The 24,159-nt window shown below is 41.7% G+C and overlaps 1 protein-coding gene across 1 annotated transcript in view; it reads right to left on the bottom strand.

Annotated features, from left to right (window-relative positions):
* The window catches only part of LOC103203588 (programmed cell death 6 interacting protein), a 129,794-nt gene extending 121,630 nt beyond the window's left edge, over nt 1-8,164 (bottom strand). Inside the window, exon 1 of the mRNA XM_007948661.2 lies at nt 7,956-8,164. Coding sequence (XP_007946852.1) covers nt 7,956-8,164 — 209 coding nt within the window. The remainder of the gene's footprint in view (nt 1-7,955) is intronic.
* Nucleotides 8,165-24,159: the final 15,995 nt, after the last annotated feature.

The following is a 24,159-nucleotide window of genomic DNA, read 5'->3' as shown; positions in this document are numbered from 1 at the left end:
TGCATGGAGGGATGGACACAGGGAAGAGGTAACTATCGGTAGGAAGTGGAAGGGGAGCTGTTGCATTGTAGTAAACTGTGGTCAATGTCATGAGACAAAGTATATGTGAACTGCTCTATGGAAAGTGAAATTGCTACAAATTTTCACCCAAATCACAATTTAAAAAAAAAAAAAAAAAGGTTACACAGAATGATAAAAGTCCTCACAAGTTATTTTGTTTATATTAAACATTAGGAAAATCAAAACACAGAAAAATTAATCTGATTTTAAATCTTCCTTTAAATCTCAGATTTGAATAAACCTTTCACCAAAGAAGATACATAAATGGTCAACAAGCACATGTAAAGCTGCTCAATACCATTAGCCCCTAAAAAGCAAACCAGTTACCATGGATTCGATTCCAACTCATGGCAATTCCATGTGTCTCAAAGTAGAACTGTACTCCATAGGACTTTCAATGGCTATGATTTTTCAGGTACAAGTCAGAGTTTCTAGGGCAGCTTTATTTAAGACTGGACCCCAGACAGGTGGGTGCATGGCTCGGGCCTTCTGGGGTGGCTTTATTTAAGGCTTCACAACTGGTCCAATAAACAGTTTCATGATGGACAGAGAAAAGACTGAAGTTGTCAAAAACTTCCTATTACTTTGTTCTACAATCAACACCAATGGAAGCAGCAGTGAAGACACCAGATGGCATACTACATTGGGCAAATATGCTGCAAAAGACTTCTTTCAAGTGAAAATGAGCAAAGATGTCTCCATGAAGACTAACGTGTGCCTAACCTAAGCCACGGCATTTTCAATCGCCTCTTATGCATGTGAAAGCTGGACAATGGATAAGGAAGACCGAAGAAGAGTTGATGTTTTTGAGTAGTGGTGTTGAAGAAGAATTCTAAGAGTACCATGAACTGCTAAAAGGACTAACAGATCTGTCCTGGAAGAAGTGCAGCCAGAATGCTCACTGGAAGCGAGAATGGCCAGACTCCGTCTCACCTACTTTGGTCATGTTGTCAGGAGGAAACACTCCCTGGAGAAGGATGTCATGCTTGGTAAAGTGGAGGGTCAGCAAAGAAGTTCCGGGAAAGCCCTCAATGAGATGGACTGACACAGTGGCTGCAACAATGGGCTCAGGTATAGCAAGGATTGTGAGGCTGGCACAGGACTGGGCAGTGTTTCGTTCTGCTGTGCATAGGATCACTATCAGAGATGACTTGAGAGCACCTAACAACAAAAATAATGATCTTTCAGAAGTAGATCACCAGGCCTTTCATCTGGGGTACATGTGGATGGACTCAAACTGCCAACCTTTCAACATATGCACCACCCAGGGACTTTTAGGGAGATGTAACTCAAAACCACAATGGAATAGCTCATCCTCTTTAGGATGGCTAAAATAAAAACAACAAAAACAACAAATGTCTGTGAGGATGTGGAGAAACCAAAATCCTCATTCATTGCTGGTGGGAATGCAAAACAGTGTAGCTGCTGTGTAAAACAGTTTGGCTGCTCCCCAAAAACTGAAATGTAAGCAATACAAACTAAAACAAGGGGCCATTTCTAACCCATCAGATTAACAGAAGCAAAAAATTAAATTATTAATCACTCAGTGTTAGCAAAGATATGGAGGAACAAAAACTGAAATACTAAGAGAACTTAAAGTAATGATGCAAGCAGACACATGTACATCAATGTTCACTACAGCATTATTCACAACAGCGAAAAGGCAGAAACAACTCAGATGCTCATCAATGGATGAGTGTGTAAACAAAATGTGTTATAAACATATAATAGTATATTATCCAGTCATAAAGAGATATGAAATCCTGATACATGCCACAACATGGACTAACCTTGAAAACATTATGCTAAGTGAAGTAAAACAATCACAAAGGACAAATACTATATGATACCACTTATATGAAATACCTAGAAAAGGTAAATTGTGGAGCAGTGAATTACTGGGTATGGCTCTTCCAGTCATGGTCTTTGTGACACCCACTAGATTACTGGGTGGAATTATGCAAATACAAAGTGCTTGTGGCCTACCAAAGGGATTGGATAGCTTCTTAGTAACGTAAATAAGGTACACTGCACCTTTGTGGAGGTGGGACCATGGAAATAAAGTGTATGGAATCCTAATGTGGTAATTGGTCAGTTTTGTCATTCCACTGGGCTTAAAATGAAAAACAGGATCTCACTACAATCAAGAAAGAGAAGCAGGAGTGGAGCACGTCCTTGAAACTAGATCCCTGTGCTGAGACAGCAGAGAGAAGGCAGCAGCGGTGGCGGCAGCAACAGAACCCAGAGAACAGCATGAGACAGAGAGGCAGGCTTACTGGCCCACGGAGCAAGAAAGCTGAGTATCTTTGGGCAGGCAGTTTGCTGGAGGAGTGGGATGCACCTAAGTGCACCTATTTGTTGTTACGTGCCATCGAGTCGGACTGATTCATAGCAACCTGTCATTGGGTTTCCGAGGCAGTATCTCTACAGAAGTAGACTGCCCAACCGTCCTTCTGAGGAGTGGCTTGGTGGGTTTGAACTGCCAGCCTTCTGGTTAGCAGTCAAGTGCCCTAGGCACCAGGCTACCAGAGCTCCTAAGCGCACCTATGTTGTTGTTGTTGTTATGTGCCATCGAGTTGGACTCGACTCATAACAACCCCTCCTTGGGTTGCCCAGGCAGTATCACTACAGAAGTATATTGCGCAACCTTCCTTCTGAGGAGTGGCTGGTGGGTTTGAACCGCCAGCCTTCTGGTTAGCAGTCAAGTGCCTTAGGCACTATGCTATCAGAGCTCCTATGGGCAGAGCTCAAAGCACTGTAACACTTGCCCAAGTAAGACAGAGGCCAAGCCATGAGCCAGAGAGGTACACCTTCAGGCATAGCAGAGAGGAGACTGTCTTATAGAAGAATGTATCCTAAGTGGACCTGAATCTGAATAGTAATCTGTTATTTCCCTAATAAAGGAAGGTTTCCTCAGAAACCCAAGGAGGGGTCGCTATGAGCCGGGTCCAACTCGACTCATAGGCACATAATAACAACAACATTTCCTTAATAAATCTCATAATCATGAGTATTGTCTGTGAGTTCTATGTGGCCAGTGCAATGAATTATCGAACTCAGCAGAGAAGTACTGAGTGTCATGGGAGGGATGGTTGGTGTTAGAATTGGTAAAAAGATTGGAAGAGAGGCATGCCTTCAGGCACAGCAGAGGGGAGACTGTCCCAATCAAAGAATGTATCCTAAGTGGTCCTGAATCTGAATTGTAACCTGTTATTTCTCTAATAAACCCCATAATTACGAGTATTGCCTATGAGTTCTATGTGGCCACTGCAATGAATTACCAAACCCAGCAGAGAAGTAGCGAGTGTCGTGTCGTGGGAAGGATGGTTGGTGTCAGAATTGGTAAAAAGGCTGGAAGGTAGAGGCAGGTCTGGCCTCAAAGGAATAAGCCTCAGGCTGTTGATGGTGATTCTCTCTCTCCCCCCTCAAGAAGCTAGAGGTCAGAGGATATCATCCCCATGCCCCTTCAGCACAAATGTATCAATTCCAGAATGCTTAATTGGGCTCAGGCAAAACCTGTACTAGACCAAGCAGCAGCGATTGGAACAAAAAACGGTTTAAAATCATGGAAAAATCAGGATGGTTTAAAATCAGGAAAGGCATGCCTTGGGGTTGTATCCTGTCACCAAACTTATTCTATCTGTATGCTGAGCAAATAAAACAAGAAGCTGGTCTATATGAAGAATACAGCACCAGGATTCGAGGAAGACTGATTAACAATCTGTGATATGCAGATGACACATGCTTGCTTGCTGAAAGCCAAGAGGACCTGAAGCACTTACTAATGAAGATCAAAGACTACACAATCTTCAATATGGATTACACCTCAACATAAAGAAAACAAAAATCCTCACAACTGGACCAATAAGCAACATCATAAGCAACAGAGAAAAGACTGAAGTTGTCAGGGATTTCATTTTACTTGGAACCACAATTAATGCTCATGGAACCACCAGTCAAGAAATCAAATGACGTATTACTACATTGGGCAAATCTGCTGCAAAAGACCTCTATAAAGTGTTAAAGAGCAAAGATGTCACTTTGAAGACTCAAGTACACCTAACTCAAGCCATGGCATTTCACTCATCTCATATGCATGCAAAAGCAGGACAATGAATAAGGAAGATCAAAGAAAAACTGGTACATCTGAGTGTGGTACTGGCAAAGAACAATGAACATACCATAGACTCCCAGAAGAAAGAACAAATCTACCTTGGAAATACAGCCAGAATGCTCCTTAGAAGCGAAGATGGTGAGACTTTGTCTCATGTACTTTGGACATGTTATCAAGAGGATAACAGGAGTCCCTGGAGAAGGGCATAACGCTTGGTAGAGGGTCAGTGAAAAAAAAGAGGAAAACCCTCAACAAGATGGACACAGTCACTGCAACAATGGTTTCAAACACAGCAACAGCTGTGAGAATGGTGCAGATTAGGCAGTGTTTAGTTCTGTTGTACAAAAACAGCTGTTAAGTCAGACACAACTCAACAAACCTAACAACAATCCTAAGTAAGAGCAGGAATCCATGGGTGGCACCAACAATTAAGCACTGGCCTACTAGCCAAAAGATTGGCAATTCAAACCCACCCAGAGGCACCTCAAGAGACAGGGTTGGTGATCTACTTCAAAAAGGTCACAGCCTTGAAAACTATGGAGCAGTTCTACTTCACCAACAGGGTTACAAGGAGTTGGAATCAACTTGGACAGCAACTAACAACAAAGTATAAGTCTAATGGTCCTTGCAGCTCTAGTCTTATCTCTGAAATTGACACCAAAGGGTCATAATCATTACTCTGAGCAATCTATTCTGTATCCCTCCCTTTGGGTGATCAACCTTTCCCCAATCCATGGAGATGAGGAAGTTAAACCAGCTGGGTGACCAAGACATAGTCAATTAAATTAGCCTATTTCCCACCATCAGAAACTGATCCTAGCCTAGCTAATTAGAGTCCTCTTATGGTCTTTCAGCAGAGCTAAGGAGAAAAGAGGAGCCCTGGTGGCACAGTAAGGAGGTTTGGTGATTCGGTAGTTAAAGCATTTGGCTACTAACCAAAAGGTCAGCAGTTCAAACTCACCAGGCAATTCACAGGAGAAAGATGTGTCAGTCTGTCTCCATAAAGATTTATCGTCTCGGAAACCCTTAGCAGCAGTTCTACTCTGCCCTACAGGGTCACTATGAGTCAGAACTGACTCAATGCCAGTAAGTAAGGAGCCAAGAGCAGTTAAGCACTCAGCTGCTTATACACCAACTGAAAGGCTGGCAGTTCAAACCTACCCAGTAGCTCCACATAGAAAAGATCTGCCAATCTACTTCAGTAAAGACATAGCCAATTCTCAGCCATAACCAAAGACTTTTAGGGACACTCATGACTACAGGAGCCCAAGACATCAAGGTCAACTGGCACAAAACAGGCCACAGAGACAATATTCTATATCCTAGTTTTATATGTTGCAGATACATCTAAGATGCAACTACTGGTCTCTCCCAGTCCAGAACAAAGAGTGAAGAAAACCAAAGACACATGGAAACAATTAGTCCAAAGGACTAATGAACCATACAAAATCTCAGCCTCCATGACACTTAGACCAGAACTAGATAGTGCCTGGCTACCACTGCTGACTGCTCTGAAAGGGATCACAATGGAAGGTCCTGGACAGGGTAGGTAAAAAATGTGGAACACTCAAAATTTTTTAAAAAGTGAAAAAAAAAAAAAAAAGCCCAGGTTTACTGGTCCGAGTCTGGTGGAATCCCTGGGATTATGGCTCTTAGCAGCTCTGGTAGCATAGTGACTAAGGCACTTGACTACTAACCAGAAGGTTAGTTCAAACCCACCAGCCACTCCTCAGAAGGAAGGTTGGGCAATCTACTTCTGTAGTGATACTGCCTCGGCAATCCAAGGAAGGGTCACTATGAGTCGGGGCTGACTCAACGGCACATAAACAACAACAACAACTTGGCTCTTAGTAACCCTTTCAGCGTGGAATTCAACTCACCGAAATGGCTCAACTTTCAGCCAAACAACAGACAGGTCTATAAGGTGAGCAAGGAGCTCTGGTGGCACAGTGGTTAAAGAATTCGGCTGTTAACCGAAACGTTGGAGGTTTGAACCCACCAGCCACTCTACAGGATCGAATAGCAACAGATTTGGTTGGGTTTATCTGGTGAACAATTAACACCAGGGGAGGGAGCACTGCTTAGAACAATCAACTATCCCAGATCAAAAAACGGCAACATTTGCCCAGGGATAAAGCTCAGAAGGCAGAAGGGATAGGGAAAAAAGGATGAATGGAAATGGGAAACAAGGGGAGTAGTGGAAAGAGTGCTATTATATTGTGAAGGTTGCAATCAATGTGATGAAGTGTTGAAAAGTAATTTGCTCTGTAAATCTGCACTCAAATCAAAATAAAAAGTTAAAAAAAAAAAAAAAGATTAGAACCAAGAAAACCCTATGGGGTAGTTCTACTGTGTCACATGGGAGCTCTCGCAGCATAGTGCCTAAGGCACTAAACTGCTAACCAGAAGGCTGGTGGTTCAAATCCACCAGCCACTCCTCAGAAGGAAGGCTGGGCAATCTACTTCGTAGTGATACTGCCTCAGAAACCCAAGGAACGGTCGCTATGAGTTGGGTACAACTCAAGGGCACATAACAACACTGTTTCACACGGGGTCACTATGAATCAAAATCAACTTGATGGCACCTAATTGGTGGCTTAGTGGATAAGGCTTTTGGCTGCTAAACAGAAGGTGAGTGGTTCAAACCCGCCAGTCACTCCATGTAAGATGGGGCAAGATTTACAGCCTTATAAACCCAACGGGGGTCCCTATGAGTCAGTATCGACTCAATGGCAGTAAGTTTGGTATTTTTGGTTTTTTAACAAGAAAAAAAAAAAAAATCACCAAGCGGTATGGACCACAATAGTTACTTTACAGCAGCTAGTAACCATCTCTCCCACTACATGAACAAAACTCACAAAAAAAAAAAACAAAAAACCACCATGGAGGTAGGATGACCTAAAGCTAAGAAAGCAATATGGCTAGCCTTTTCAGTGACCAGGTAAGTATTTTCTTGGCTTATGCTCTTTAACTTGAGTTAATTGTGTGAATATATTACACTTAGAAAATGAGATCATTAGCAAGGTAGGTGAAAGAAATGTCTGAAGTGCTATAAAAATGTCCTGTCATTGTAAATGGAAAACACCACAAAAGGAACCTTCCTAAAATAGAGCTCAGTAAGTATTTGCTAAAATAAATTTATTGCATTATGTGCATTCTCGCTTATGAACAAACTGATTTTAAGCAACCTACCACGAACCCTCCATTATGACATACAAGTTTAATTTCAAATAATTGTAGCTCCTAACTTTTAGAACTCCCCAAGTTATATGATTATGATGTGTTTACGGAGGTGGCTCATTTCAAGTGGACAATGAAATGAGTAACAGACATCTAGTCCAGTTCCAATTCCCCCACTTCCCCCAAGCAACTATTATGACACTACTTTGGTCCAAGAAAGTCGTAAAACTGATGCAAAAACGGGGGAGAGTGGGGGAGTGGAGGAAAGGGTTTTCAGTTAGAGATCCAAAAAAGGTGAATAAAATTCGTTCTAGGTATAACGTGGCAAGAGAAATCGCAGTACGTGGCAGAACGTACCTCCCAGGTAACCTAGAGACTGAAACTCCGCAGGTTAAGGGCTGCGGCGGACGGGCAGTGTCAGCGGAGGCCTACGGGGCCGCTCCTGCTTACCAGGCAAGAATGCAGACCACACCTAGAAGCCCGGCCAACACAGGGCGGGGCGGCAAAGCCTCGGCCGTGGGCTTGAGGGAGAGACGGGAAGAAGGGGGAGGCTGAGGGAGAATGGCTTTGGATAATACCCACTCCCCAGCCCCGCGCCCACCTCAAGAGTGTCTCGAGAGAGCCCTCGTGCTTGTCGAGCGGACGGCCGAGTGCGGCGCGGCGCAGCTTGCTGAGCTCTTCGGCCGCGCGGCAGTACTGGGCCTGCTCCTCGCCGCCGCTCGGGTACGTCTGCTGGATGAACTTCACCAGCGGTTTGGCCAGGTCCACCTCCGAGGTTTTCTTCAGCTGAACTGAAATGAACGTCGCCATGGCGAGCGCCTCAGCCGCCGCTCGAGTCAAAGGAACGGCCGGACCACAACGAAGGCAGAGGTGCTCTGGGCACCGGACGGACGGACCGACAAGGGGATGGACGTGCACTCAGCCTGAGCTTTTGCCCGAGCCACTTCCGGGAGGTTCCGCGCAGACGCGCCACGCGCAGGGCGGGAGCACCGCCGATGGTCACGTGAGAGAGACGCAGCTACGCCGATCACCTGATGCCATTGGGTCTTGCCCGTGCTTTGAGCCAGTGGCTTTCTCAGTTTCAGTAACTGTTCTTTTTCTCCTTACTGCCGTGGTTGGCGGACTGAGTGCTGTGCCGTACTAGTAATTGTCCCTTCACTCCAATAAATTCCTGGTGAAGTACTCTTTTTACTACCACCTGCGAGAGGTTGCGACGAACTGCCCAACATCTTGCACTCTGGGTTATTGTAATCTGTGGTATCTCATTTAACTAGTATTGATCGGCTACTGTGTACATCTACTGAGTGGACTGTGAACCTGGAAGGCAAGATCCTTCCCCTTGTGCAAGCTTTATAGTCAGGTAAGGACACAAACATTACACATCGTGAAAGAAAAAACAGGGTGCTTGGGATGAAAGATGTTAGGGTCGCTTCGAAGAAGCTCATTTATTTTATTTAATTTTCATTGTGATTTGGGTGAGAGTTTAGAGAGTAAATTTATTTTCCATACACAGTTGATACACATTTTGTCTCATGACATTGATTGCAATTCCCCACAATATAACAGCTGTTTTCCCACTTCCTCTTCCTTGTGCCCTTCCCTCCCATGCACTCCCGCCCCTCCACCTGTCCTCCAATGCAAACACTGCCATCTGTTCTCCTACAATGATCTTTCTAAGGAGCGTATCTACCTGATGTAAATGTTCACTCCATATGTCTTTCTTTTGTTTGGCTGGAAGCCAGAGGAGTTCAGTTCCAGACCTGTAAGGTAACTAAAGGCCATAGTCTCAGGGGTCTCACCAGGCTCTATCAGACCAGCAAACCTGGTATTGTTTTTATGATTTTAAGTTTTGTTACACGTTGTCAAAGAACCTCATTTAAATAAGATACAATAAAATCTGCCAAAGAGCCTGTGTAGACAGAAACCTGACGGAAGTAAACTCAAACATTTTCCACTAGTGGAGAATAAAAGGAAAGTGGCAAGATTGAACCCTGTCAATGGTGGAAAACTTGTGAGACCCAGAAAAACAAGGCAGTCTGTTAGTTCTGCTCTCACTGGTTTCACTGTAATTAGAAAATTACTAATTTACTACCACTTACTTGGAGTAATATCTTCTCCAAGAAAGGGAACTTAAAATGACACCTTAATTAAGTTTGAGATAATGCTTGACATTAGAAGAGGAGAGTGAGGGGATGGAGTGTCAAGGGAGAGCCTATACCATATAAGAGGACAGCAAGAGCAAAGGCCCTAGGAGGCTAGAACTGCCTGCCCATGTATAGGATGCTGAAACAAAACATATGACAAAAATGTAAAAACCAAATAGAGAATGGAATAAAATACAGTTGGAATAGTAAGCAGGCATTAAATCATTCAGAACCTTATATACTGAGATAAGGAATTTGTACGCTAAATGCAAAATAAATGGTTTATGATACAACTTATTTTTTCTAAAGGCCATCTTGTGGATCTTCCTGATACTGTGTCTCTTGATAGGATTTAGTATAAAGTAAGCATCATCTATGGAGCTCTGGTGACGTAGTGCCTAAGGCATTTCACTGCTAACCACAAGGCTGATGTTTCAAACCCACCAGGCACTCCACAGGAGGAAGGGTGGGCAATCTACTTCCATAGTGATACTGCCTCAGAAACCCAAGGAGGAGTCGCTATCTGACTCAACAGCAGTGAGTTTGGTTTTGGTTTTTAAACATCATCTATGATGTTTCCAGGCAAAAATGTTTAACTTGAATCCATAAAACCTTTCCTTCTAACACACAATTTTCAGGAAATAGAGGATAGAGGAACTAACTAAATGACACCATAGGAAGTAACCAAAAAAAAAAATCCAGAAAGTGGAACATTTTGCAGAATAACTGGCCCCATTTCTTCAACAATTCATGAAAAACAAAGACTGTGCTCTATGAAAAGAAACATAAGGGTCATGACCGTCTGGACTGAATTGTGGTTTGAACAGATTATCTATAAATACACTTTCAGTACAACTGGAGGAGTTTGAATATTGCCCCAACAGTTTCTTTTAGAAAGATCAGCACAAGGCTGGTCCCCATGAGGCAGAGGTTAAAGATGTCCCAAATGTCTAAACTACCATGCCACTCCATCATTTCAGACATTAACTCCTCCTCTCGATAATCTCCCTCCTGTCTTAGGGTTCTTAATTTTGCTGTAACATCTCACAGAACTCAAAGACATCCAAGGGATTGTCTCATGTAGTGGTGGTGGAAGTTGGAAGGCTGGCAGGCTGGTAAGTCCCAGGTCTGTAAGTAGTTCTGGAGGATCCTCCCAATTCTCAGGGTTTGACTAACCTAAATCAGCAGATCAGATAACAGTTGCTGTCTCAAATCCAGGGGTGAAATGACAATGAGCCAAAACACAGAACCAGAGCAAGAGAGAGAGCAAACCTTCCCCGAAGATTCCTATATATACCCTTAAGGAAGCTAAGGGTGGTGTTTTGAGTTACCTCCTCCACCAAGGTGGGATTCGAGATATATCCCACCTGTTGTGGTTACTTTGTTCTGCTCCAACAGAAATACCCCAAAAGGATGACTTTAACAATCAGGAATTTAAAAGCAGCTACTCAGTTGCTCATGGAAAATTCCACCATGGAGTTGATTGCCAGTCATTATAGGGAATAACTACTAACTAGCTGCCCAGCCAAGTTGACACACGACCTTAACTACCACACCACCCTGAACAGGCATGGATAATAGGATTTACAATACATAACCAAATGGAGGACAATGGCTAAAAGGGCCACATCATGCAATTCACCACACATATACATAAATAAGATAGAAAAGTATTGTGGAAAAGTGGAGATCATTAAAAAGAGCAGGTATATATATTATGATATTTTTTTTAAAAAAATGCATATTTTTGTATATAGAAGAATAAAAAAATCTGGAATGATGTACTCTAAGGTATAAATGATCATAATGTTTGGCAGAGAAAATGTGTATTTTTATTTTATTTCTAACTATTTTTTACTTTTTGCCTAATTATAATATTCTATGTTAAAATAAATAAAATAGCCACCCTGGCTGGTGTGTAGGGAATGTGTTAGAGGAGGGCAGGAATGGAAGAAGGATGACAAATTGTAAGACCATTTCAGAAATCCAGGCAAAAGATCATGAAAGCTAAATATTAACAAGAGTGGGCCAAACTAATATGTTTTTTAGTTAAAACCTGAAGAATTTACTGATAAACTGGATAGGGAGGTCACAAAAGGGGAGTGATCAATGTTGACACCCAGTTTGGGGGCCTGAACATCTGAGTGGTCAGTGAAATCACTTATTGAGGTAAGGAAGATTCCAAAACCAAACCAAACTCATTGCCATCGAGTCAGATCCAACTCATAGCAACCCCTCCTTGGGTTTTCGAGGTGGTATCACTACAGAAGTAGATCACCCGGTCTTCCTTCCAAGGAGTGGCTGGTGTGTTTGAACCGCCAGCGTTCTGGTTAGCAGTCAGATGCCTTAGGCACTACGCTGCCAGAGAGATGAACAAATTGGAGAGAGTGGTGTTCAAATACAGTCAAAGGGAGTTATTAAATTGACAATTTGTTATGACTGTTCACCACCTCACCCAATTGATGAGGGAGTGATTCTGCCCTAGCTTTATGGGGATGACCAGACACATGACACCTGACACCTGGCACTGGACAGATGAAATCTATAACAGTTTATTAATCACAAGTACTGAGACCAGGGGAAAACGGCCCCTGGCCCACATAGGACCACACAGGGGTTTCACTCAAGAACAAAGTGAACAAGTAAAGGCGGTGAGAAGCAGGCTTTATAGTGACAAGTAACAGGAGTAATCCCTGGTTCCTGCTGGAATATGTAATTAATTTATTTGAATAGCTTGTTACCTTATTTGAATAATTGCACAGACTGGCAAGGAACTGAAAGAACTCAGGGATATGCAGGCCCTGTACTTGGTACCCATGATAAAGGAGGGTTCTTTGGCCAGATGACTTTATGCACTGGAGCACAATGGGAGCCCTGGTGCTACATTGGTTAAAAGCACTTAGCTGCTAACCAGAAGGTCAGTGGTTTGAATTCACCATCAGTCCACAAGATAAAGACGAGGAGTCTGCTACTGTAAAAGATTTACAGCCTTGGAAACCCAATGGACAGTTCTACACTGTCCTACAGGCTCAGTATGAGTCAGAATTGACTCAATGGCAGTGGAGTTGGGGATCACAATGGAGAGAGGAACTTTCAATCGGACCATTCAAGGCCCACTGCTTTTCTCCAGATGTCAAGGCACAAATAATATTGGGTCTTAATATTACGCTGTAAACCACAATAAGAGTAAAGTTCTGAGAAGAAGTTTGGGTTGGGAGTCAGGATACAAATTACTTTTAAGCCCCTGGGACTAAAAGGAAACACAAAGAAATAAAAATGGGACAAAGTTATTAGGAGATATGGTGTGTTAGACTGGGTTCTCTAGAGAAACAAAACCAGTAAAGGTTATATAGAGAAAGAGAAATTTCTCTTAGGAAAATGCCTCACACACTTATGGAAGCTGGCAAGTCCCAAGTTCTTGGATCAAATGTCAACCTGGAGGCTTTTCCCGATTCTCGCAGCTCTAGGGGCTGAGGAGCTCAAGATGACAGGCAGTATACTGGCTGTTGACTCCAACAAATGACAAATCCAAGATCTCCAGGCCGAATGGTGGGTTGTTCACTCACAGACAGTTGTAGGCAGCACAACAGAATCCCAATCCACAGAAGAATGTCTCTTTTCCCAGGATGTCCATAAATATACTGGAAGCAGGACACAACCCTGGGAAAACCCCTTCAACAGATTTGCTGCTCAAAACATATTCGTCTGATCCCATCATGGGAATAACCACATCACAACTGCTTAAACCACACAAAATTGTGGTCCAGCCAAGTTGACACACAGCTCCAACTATCACATATGGTATCAGATTGGGTTTTTTTAATCTAAAAGATACTATATTATGTTGTGAATTCACAGGACTAATCCACTGGGGAGAATGAAAATTCAAGAGGGATGGAGATAACCAGTGGAACAAAGTTCATGAAAAGGGGAGAGGAATGGGTAACCAGAGTACAAGGAAAGGAATTCATCTTCAGGAAGATGAGGGGAAGGATATCTGTTGAGACAGATGGGAGAAAGAAGGAAATGAACACAAATATGGTTAATTTTGTCACAGTGATCAAGGGAAGATTATTAAGATCCTCCTATCTAATGGAAGGAGCTCTGGTAGCTTAGTGGCTAAGACACTTGCCTGCTAACCAGATGGCTGGTGGTTCAAACCCACCAGCCATTCCTCGGAAGGAAGGTTGGGCAATCCTACTTCCGTAATGATACTGCCTCGGAAACCCAAGGAGGGGTCGCTATGAGTCGGGGCCAACTCGACGGCACATAACAACAACGACATCTAATGGAAGGAGCTCTGGTGGCATAGTGCCTAAGACACTTGACTGCTAACCAGAAGGCTGGTGGTTCAAACCCACCAGCCACTCCTCAGAAGGAAGATGGGGCAATCTACTTCCATGCTGATACTGCCTCGGAAACCCAAGGAGGGGTGTCTATGAGTCGGGTCCAACTCAATGGCACATAACAACAACAACATCTAATGGAAACCAAAAAACAAACCCACTGCTGATGAGATGTTTCCAACTCACAGTGACCCTGTAGGACAAAGTAAAACTGCCTCATAAGGTTTCCAAGCAGACTGCCTCATCTTCTCCCATGGAGTGTCTAGTGGGATCCAAAAACCAACCTTTTGGTTAGCAACTAAGTGTTCTAACCACTGCATCACCAGAGCTCATTTATCTGGTGGAACTTAACATAAAATCCAAATTCCTTACTGTGGTGGTTATGTTTTTGTGTCAACTTGGCTGGGCCTGGTTGAGTGGCTGGGCAGCTGGTGGTAGTTATTCCCCATGATGAGACTGGCATCAGCTCCATGATGGGATCTACCACAAGCAGCTGAGTAGCTACCTTTGGGATATGGTCTGCTTCCTGTATATAAGGAGAAGCCTTAGGAATGGTCTCTAGCTTATGGCACACTTGGACCCTGCATGTAGCCATGTTGTTGTTCTGCCTGCCATGCTCTGCTGACCTGGGGACTTTCAATGGACTTGAATTAATGGCCTGCCATGTGTTTTGGTAACATTGGGACTGTGCCCTTTTACTTGTCAACCTTGGGCTTAGCAGCCAGCAGCTGTCTGAGTAAAGAAAAGCCTCTAGCTTCAGTGGGCCAGGAGCTGGAGGCAGAGCTGAAGCCCAAGGCTGAGGGGCTTTCACCCAGCCCCTAGAGCCTGGCACTTTGACCTTGGACTTAAAGCCTCCAAACTGTGAGAGAATAAAGTCCTGTTTGTTAAAGCCACCCCATTTGTGGTATATTCTTGTCAGAGCGGCACTAGGTATCAGAACACTTACCATGTTGTTACTTGCCATTGAGTCAGCTCCAACTCATAGCAACATCATGATCAACAAAACAAAACACTGCCTAGTCCTGTGTGGTTCTCATGATCCTTGATATTCTTGAGCCCATCCTTGCTGCCTCTGTGTCACTCTATATCTTTGAGGGTCTTCCACTTTTTCTCTGACCCTCTACTTTACCAAGCGTGATATCCTTCTCCAGGTAGCTGTCTTCCAAATTTCTTGTCATTGTTGCGCCCACATCTTGAATCCCCAAAAACCACCAAGGAGCCGATTCCACTGCAAAAACATAGGGGTTATTTATTCAAGCTCGAGCTCGGACCCCCAACCGTCACCAACGCAGTGGTTCAGGATTGAGAGCCCCGAACTCAGGGGTAACAGGGTATTTATAGGGGTTACAGCAGAAATGAGGAAGTTTCAATCAGAAAATTACAGGATTGGTTGACATTTTTCAAGTTGCTAGTTGTTCCTACTTGATTGGCTCTGTCTTGGGGGCCGAAGCTGCAAACTGCCATTTCTAACTATTTTAGGTAAGGTATTTTCTTGCTATTTACTGATTGGTTGTTGCTAGGGAGTATGCTAGGGAGTATCGATGAGGTGGGGGTAGTCAGGACTCCTAGTGGTTTTTCCAGTAACTAAAGCACTAAAGCGTGAGGTAAATGCTAAGGCATATTGCAAAATGGCTACATACTTAAAAATAGTTACATACAGGGTGGTTATATAGAAACATGGTCTTACAGCCATGTTCTTCTGACAACATGACCAAGGTAGGTGAGACAAAGTCTGGCCATTATCACTACTAAGGAGCACTCCAGCTGCACTTATCCCAGGAAAGATTTGTTCATTCGTCTGGCAGTCCATGGTATTTTCAGTATCCTTCACCAACACCACAAATCAAAAGCATCTTCTTTGGTCTTCCTTATTCGTTGTACAGCTTTCACATGTATATGAGGCAATTGAAAATACTATGCCTTGGATTAGGGACACCTTAGTCCTAAAGTGACATCGTTGCTCCTTAACACTTAATAGAGGTCTTTTGCAGCAGATTTTCCCAGTGCAGTAGATCTTTTGATTTCTTTACTGCTGTTTCCATGGGTGTTGATTGTAGATCCAAGTAAAATGAAATCCCTGGCAACTTCAATCTTTTCTCCATTTATCCTTTATGTTGCTTATTTGTCCAGTTGTGAGAGGTTTCGTTTCCTTTATGTTGAGGTGTAATCCATACTGAAGACTGTATGTAGTCTTTGACCTTCGTTAGTAAGTGTTTCAAGTCCTCTTGGCTTTCAGTAAGCAAGATTGTGTCATCTGCATATCACAGGTTGTTAACGAGTCTTCCTCCAGTCCTAAGGCTGTGTTCTTCATATAGTCCAACTTCTCAGGTTATTTGCTCAGCATACAGATTGAATAAAATGGTGAAAGAATACAACGCTGATGCACACCCTTCCTGATTTTGAACTGTACAGTGTCCCCTTGTTCTGTTTGAATGACAACCTCTTAGTTTAAGTACAGATTTTTCATAAGCACAATTAAATGTTCTGGAACTGATATTCTTGACATTGTTATCCATAATTTGTTATGATCCACACAGTTGAACTTCTTTGCATAATCAATAAAATACAGGTAAACATCTTTCAAGTATTCTTTGCGTTCAGCCAAGATCCATCAGACATCAGCAATAATATCCCTCATTCCACATCGTCTTCTGAATCCAGCTTGAATTTCTGGAAGTTCCCTGTCAATATACTGCAGTAACCATTTTTGAATGATCTTCAGCCAAATTTTATGTGTATGTGTTGTTAATGATACTGTTCAATCATTTCCACATTCTGTTGGATCACCTTTCTTTGGAATGGGCACAAGTATTGATCTCCTCTGGTTAGTCATCCAGGTAGCTATCTTCCACATTCCTTGGCATAAATGAGTAAGTGCCTCCAGCACTGCATCCATTTGTTGAAATATCTCAACGGCTATTCCATGAATTCCTGGAGTTTTGTTTTTTGCCAGTTGCTTCAGTGCAGCTTGGACTTCCTCCTTCAGTAGCATTGGTTCTTGATCATATGCTACCTCCTGGAATAGCTGAACATCGGCCAATTCTTTTTGGTACAATGACTCTGTGTATTCCTCCCATCTTCTTTCGATGGTTCCTGAATCATTCTATATTTTGCCCATAGAATCTTTCAGTGTTGCAACTCAAGGCTTGAATTTTTTCTTCAGTTCTTTCAGCTTGAGAAATGCCAAATGAATTCTTCCCTTTTTGTTTTCTAACTCCAGTCTTTACGCACTTCATTACAATACTTTACTTTGTTTTTTCCAGCTGTCCTTTGAAATCTTTTGTTCAGCCCTTTTACTTTGTCATTTCTTCCATTCACTTAAACTACTCTCCATTCAAGAGCAAGTTTAAGAGTCTCTTCTGACATCCATTTTTGTCTTTTCTTCCTTTTCTATCTTTTTAATGACTTTTTGCTTTCTTCATGTAGGATGTTCTTGATGTCATCTCACAAGTTATCTGGTCTCTGGTCATTGGTGTTCATTGCATCAAACCTATTGTTCCCATGGTCCCTAAATTCAAGTAGAATATAATCAAGGTCATATTTTGCTTTTTATGGACTTGTTTTACTTTTCTTCAACTTCAAGTTGCAATATTTTGAGGATATGAAATCAATCAACTTTCTTGTTAACCCCTAGTTTCTCATGGCCCAGCAACTCTCACACTGACTGAATCAATGGGAATAATTGCCTCTTTGGAAAGACAGAAATCTGAAAACAGCTTTGAGTTTCAAAATAGAGTTCTGCAAGGCAATTTGGAAACAATATCCTGAAAAGAAGCACTTGATTTTTGTTGTTGTTGTTGTTATGTGTTGTTGAGTCAGACCCAACTCATAGCGACCCCTCCTTGAGTTTCCGAGGCAGAATCACTATGGAAGTAGATTGCCCCATCTTCCTTCTGAGGAGTGGCTGGTGAGTTTGAACCACCAGCCTTCTGGTTAGCAGTCAAGTGCCTTAGCCACTATGCTACCAGAGCTCCCTTGATTTTTAGAGAAGCCAAATTTTTTGAGGGAGAAAAAAGGCATACAAAAGCCAAGCCTAGAAGACAGTAATAGATTTTGTAATGAATAAGATTGTAGAGAGGACAAGGATTTCATGTAAGGGCAGTTTCTGCAATGCAAGAAAAGGAAAGGACTTGGATGCCAAGAGTAGAAGTCTAAGAGAGAGAGACAGGACAAAAGATAAATGAGGTGTCCTCACTTCCTCATTCCACACTCCCATGATGAAGCTAGACTGTATAGGAGTGGGGTAGAGGGAAGAAGGCACGGAGTTGAAACACCCAAATAGACTTCATGAAATCAAGAACATCAAGGATGATGCCCCATGTTCTCAGGCATAAGCTAGGAGACACATCCTGTATACAGAATGGAAAGAAGAAAATGGTGTGTGGCAGGGGGTACTGGGTTTTTCACAACATGGGTTGGAGAACTCTTTGTTTCCTTAATCTATTTTCATATTGTAACTATAAATTAAAAAATAAAAGAATTAATGAACTAAAAAGAGAAAAGTTACCCATTTTTCACATATGGGTCATAGTATGTAAAGTTGACCACATGAAATCAGAATTTTTAATAAAGAAACTACTAAGTCTTTTATTTAAAATGACTACTCATTAAGCCCATTTTCATCCCATATTCTTCAGATTAAATTTTCATGCACTGCCAGTTAGACAATATTATTCACATCTATTTATATAACTTCACTGCCCTTTGCCACCAGTATCTCTCTTGGTAGGAGCTCTGGTAGCATAGTGCCTAAGGCACTTGACTGCTAACCAGAAGGCTGGCAGTTCAAACCCACCAGCCACTCCTCGGAAGGAAGGTTGGGCAATCCTACTTCCCTAGTGATAACTGCCTTGGGAACCCAAGGAGGGGTCGCTATGAGTCGGGGCTGACTCGACGACATACAACAACAACAACAACATCTCTCTTGTTGAGAGTCATTTTACTGGTGTAAAATAACTTCTGAGGAAAAATAGCATTATTTTTGAAAGAATTGCTTTATAAAGGAAAAATACATAGTTCTGTAGAAATCTTGTAAGTGCAATGACATTGAGTCAAGAGTCCTATTTTCGCAAAAATACTCACCCTATGCCCTGACTTTTGTTGTTAATTCGGTTTCAGAATTATATAAAAATGCTTTGTTAGTTTGTTTTTCCTCGGCATACAGTTGCTTGCTGTTTCGGATTTAGTAGTAAAGAGGAGTAAGTAAATAATAGTGTCTCTTCATATAAAACACACTTGAGTTTCCTTGTAAGAAAATTATGCATATATACAGAACATATGTGATTTCATTTATCTTCATGTATTTAATATTTATGATCCATATAATAACAAAAACCAAGCCCTGTGAATTTCATGGTACAATGGGAAGAATGAATATTTGGATGACCATACTGCCATTTGACAAAAAAATTTTGAGCTTCCACTATGTACCAAGTAAAATCAAAATCAAGAGAATTCTGTAACCAGTAAATCTAGCAATATGTTATATATGTTAATAGATTTCTTGATTCTACTCTCATAGAGTGGAATAGTTCAGGAGATATTTCAGAGAAGTCCTAAAATGACAGCTGTGTGGTATGCCAAAAGTACAACCAGCCCAAATTAAAGCAGGAGAATGGGTGGTTCCAGAACGAAAGTCCCAAAGAGAAAAAAAATAAAAGTTGGAAGGATTTGATAGAATACTTCATGTGGTAAGAGTTTTCAGACAAAAATTAAAATTTTTATAGGGAAAAAGGAAAGAGACAGTGAAACTCTAAGAAAACAAAAAACTAACCAAGTAAAGAAATAATATTACAATGCATAGCATAACATGCTGTCAACACAATTTGCATGATCGTAATAAACACTAATTTTTTAAGGTTGTGCCTATCAGGATTCACCCTGGAAATGTTACTATTTCCTCTTTATAATTAATAAATTATTTAGTGAAATAAGCTTTGTGAAATATCCTATTTCTCATCAAACTTTTTCACTAGTTTTAGAGTCTATGAAGTGAAATCACCCTGTAGAAAACAGTTTGGGCTTTGTTCCCAGTTCTTTTGAGTCTCACCAACACTTGAGGCTAATGAATGGAGGCTGACCAATAAGGACCACCCAGGGGCCCAATGCTGACTAAGTCTCTAGAGGCATAATAATCTATCATGGTCACATGGTGAGACCAATAAGAGCTCTGATCCCTAAGGCTCAGATGAGCTTCCTGGTATATTGTGCATGGAGGAGAATATTATGTCCCTCATTGGAAAACAGAAACTCAGTGCTATAACCCCTCTCAGACCTCACTCTATACATCTCGTCATTTGTATCCTTTTTGGTTGTAAAATATTGTGGACGTAAGAATGATACAACCTCCATGAGACTCTCTGAGTCTTTCCAGTGAGTTAATGAACCCACAGGGGCAGTGAGAACCAGATGGGGCTGGCATCTGCCTGTTTGGCAGTATAAAAGAAAGTGTCCTAACATGTGAACTCTGATTTAGTTCTGAGTGATTACAGTCCATGGGCAGCTGGTCTGAAAGATACTGTCCATCTAACTTGTAAGGTCTGACTCATCTCTTGATTGCTAGGGTCAGAGAAAGAGAGTGTCATGTGAGTGGCTTGCAACGAAATGGAGAATTGAGTCGGTGAGGCCTAGAACTATCTGCACACTTTGGGGATTAGGTTCATGCTGACCTTAACACTCAGTAATCAAGGTGGAATTTACCCACTGTGTCCCTGGTTTATGCAGCATTCTTTGATGATTCTTGCCTGAATTTATTATTGCTATCGTGGCTCCAAATGGTAATTTCTTTTTAACATTTTATTGTGGCTTGGTTGAAAGTTTACAGAGAAAATTAGTTTCCTTTTCAACAATATATACACATTTTGTTTCTTGACATTGGTTACAGTCCCCTCAATGTAACAGCACTTGACTAGTTTCCTCCCTAGGTTCCTCATTTCTATTCTTCCTGCCCCTTCCTGGCTTCTGAACTTTGTTTTTGGGCAAATGCTGCCCTGTTAGTCATATATGGTTGATTGTTCTGAATAGTACTTTCTTCACACATATAGTTCACTTTATAGGTCTGTTGTTTGGCTGAAAGTGATCTCTAGGAGTGAGTTCAGTTCCAGATTTGAAAGGTGTCTAAGGGTCATCATCTCAGGGACTCTACCATCTCTGTCAAACCAGTAAATCTGGTCCTTTTTATGATTTTTAATTTTGTTCTTTTTTCTTCCACTCTGTCCAGGACCTTCTACTGTGATCCCAGTAGAGAGGTTGGTAGTTATTGGCAGGCATCACCTAGTTCTTTTGGTTTCCAGGTAGTGGATGCTGGGGTTTGCCTGGTCCTTTAGTCCTTGGGACTAATTGTTTCCTTGAGTCTTTGATTTCCTTCACTTTTCTTTGTTCCAGATGAGTAGAGACCAATAGGGGTACCTTAGATGGCTGCTCACAAGCTTTTAAGACCACAGTTGCTATTCAGTAAAGTAGGATGTAGAACCTTGTTTTTATGGACTATGTTATACCAATTGACCTGGATGTCCCCTGAGACTATGGTCCTAAGTCCTCAAGTCCATTGAATCAATCCCTAAAGGTGTTTGGTTAATCTAAGATGTTTGCATAATTTTACCCGCTGTTTGCTCTACTATAAGGAGCTCTGGTAGCACAGTGCCTAAGGCATCTGACTGCTAACCAGAAAGTTGATGGTTCAAACCCACCAGCCACTCCATGGAAGCAAGACTGGACAATCTACTTCCATAAAGATTTACCGCCTTGGAAACCAAATAGGGGTCGCTAGGAGTTGGAATCAACTCGACGGCAGGGGGTTTGTTTTTTTGTTATCCTCTAATATAAACCTGGATATATACAAATAATAATTTTTTAATCTATCATTTTTCTTAAATTTATCCACATACCCACTACCTAGATTTTGACATTAACATTTTGCTATGCTTGCTTTGCAGTAGTATATCAGACAGTGTTTCACTGTTACTCAGTTTTCAGTTGCCAATTTTTTCAGGAGTGGATGTCCCATCCTTCTTCCCAGTCTTAGTCCACCTTGGGTGACCCTGCTGATCTGTGAAATACTGGTGGCATAGCTTACAATTCTTTCAGAATACCGGAGATACCATGGACTGGTAGGAGAATAAACAAATCTTTTCTGGAAGAAGTACAGCCAGATTGCTCCTTAGATGCAAGAATGGCAAGACTTCGTCTCACTTTCTTGTTCATGTTGTCAGAAGGGGCCAGTCCCTGGAGAAGGATATCATGCTTGGTAAAGTAGAGGGTTGGTGAAAAAGAGGAAGACCCTCAATGAGATGGATGGACGTTGAGTGGCTGCAACAGTGGGCTAAAGTATAGCAAGGATTGTGAGGATTGCACAGGACCGGGCAGTGTTTCCTTCTGTTGTACATAGGATCGCTGAGTTGGAGCCAGCTTGATGGCACCTAACAACAACAACGTGCTTGCTTTATCACAACCCATTCAGCTAGTCATTACTCTGTCCATCCACTAATCTGTCTTACTTTTTTGAAGTATTTTGAATAAATTGAAAACATCAAAAGGAAAACTAAGCAAGTTGATGAATGGGTAATAAATTAGAGTCAAAGGAAATTATTTAAATACTATGAAATGATGCCATTTAAAGTTGACAAACCAAACAATAGAAGGAAGTAAGGAAAAAGAAGACCAATAATTAAGAAAAAGACATTATAAACGTTGCTACCAGAATAAAAATTAAAACTTTCCTAAATACTAAAAGAATTTTTAAAAAGAACATACAGACCATGTAGAGAAACGTAGTAAAAATAATAATATACTTAATAAACATCCATTAAAAAAAAAAACCACTGCCATCAAGTGGATTCCATCAAGTGGCTAAATATAAAGGAATGGTCAAAGGCTTACCAGGCAGATGGAAACAAAAAGGGTGCGAGTGACCCTAAAGGGCAGAGTAGAACTGCCCCCAAAGGGTTTCCTTACCTGTAAATCTCAACAGAAGCAGACTGCTACATCTTTCTCCCATGGAGTGGCTGGTGAATTCAAACTGCCAACCTTTTGCTTAGCACCCAAGTACTTTAACCACTGCCCCAGCAGGGCTCCTTCAGTAAACATAGCACAGGATAATATGATAAAATTGAGATCAGACAATCTCATAACAAATAAAATTGGTTTAAATCAACCATGGAAGGAGAAATGCTTAAATTGACTTACAAAAGAAAACTCATAAAATTGGCCACAAATTCTTCCTTCTTTTCATCCATGATTTTGTAATGCACCATTTCAGATCCTCCCATCAAGAGATGGAGTCCATTTCTCCACCCCTTAAATCTGGTTATCAATGTGAATTGCATTGGCCAGTGAGGCATAAGCAGGTGTGATGAAAGCAGCCATTTAAAGGCATCAAGATGTATCCTCTTTAGAGACTGATGGAACCCCAGAGACTATGACCTTCAGTCAGTCTTCAAGCCTGAAACTGAACTCAATTCCCCACCCCACCCCTACCCCCACTCCTGTGGCTCAATTTTCAGCCAAACAATAGACAGGCGTATGAGGTAAACAGTAATACCTAGGAGGTAGCAGTGCTTACTTAGATCAACCAACCAAAAGAGGGCAAAAGGACAGCATTTGCCCCAGGATAAAGCTAAGAAGGCAAGAAGGGATAGGAAAAAATGATAAAGGGAAGTGGTAACCACAGGAAGTAGGAAGAGTGCTGTCACATTGTGAGGATTGCAATCAAAGTCATCAAACAAAATAAGTATGAACTGTTGAATGGAAAACAAATTTGCTTTATAAACTTTCACCCAAATCACAGTAAAAAGTTTAAATAAATAGAAGACTTATTCTCTCTTAATACACTTAAAAACTTAGTAACCTCTGTATGTATAGTCTAGCCTGCTGGATGATGAGAGACGTGGTCTGGTAACTCCTTGAACCCTACTGACAGTCTATGAATTGTCAGACATGTGAGTAAGGCTATCTTAGATCATCCAGCCACCAGCAGACCCACTAGCTTATGTCAGATTCATGAGCAGACCCAGCAGAGAGCAACTGAGTCAACCTAGTCTGGAAATTCCTGGCCATTTAGAATAATAAGCTAAATTATTAATGTTTTAAGCCCCTAAATTTTGGCATGGTTGTTACACAACAAAAGCTAACAAATGTACTGATAGTATGCTTCATACAAGCAACACACTTAAAGTGATTCAGAAAGGCTAAATATAAAAGAATATAAAGGTTTACCAGGCAAATGGAAACAAATGGATGCAGTTGTTACTACCTAGATATCAAACGATTTAAGCCAAAAATACTTAAATACGATTAATGATACTTCAGAATGCTAAAA

Source organism: Orycteropus afer, unplaced genomic scaffold (genome assembly GCF_000298275.1).
Source record: "Orycteropus afer afer isolate SDZICR_OR568_19922 unplaced genomic scaffold, OryAfe1.0 scaffold00218, whole genome shotgun sequence".
NCBI classification, from domain to species: Eukaryota; Metazoa; Chordata; class Mammalia; order Tubulidentata; family Orycteropodidae; genus Orycteropus; species Orycteropus afer.
The sequence above is the reverse complement of the archived record's forward strand: the minus strand, read 5'-3'. Positions and strand labels throughout refer to the sequence as shown.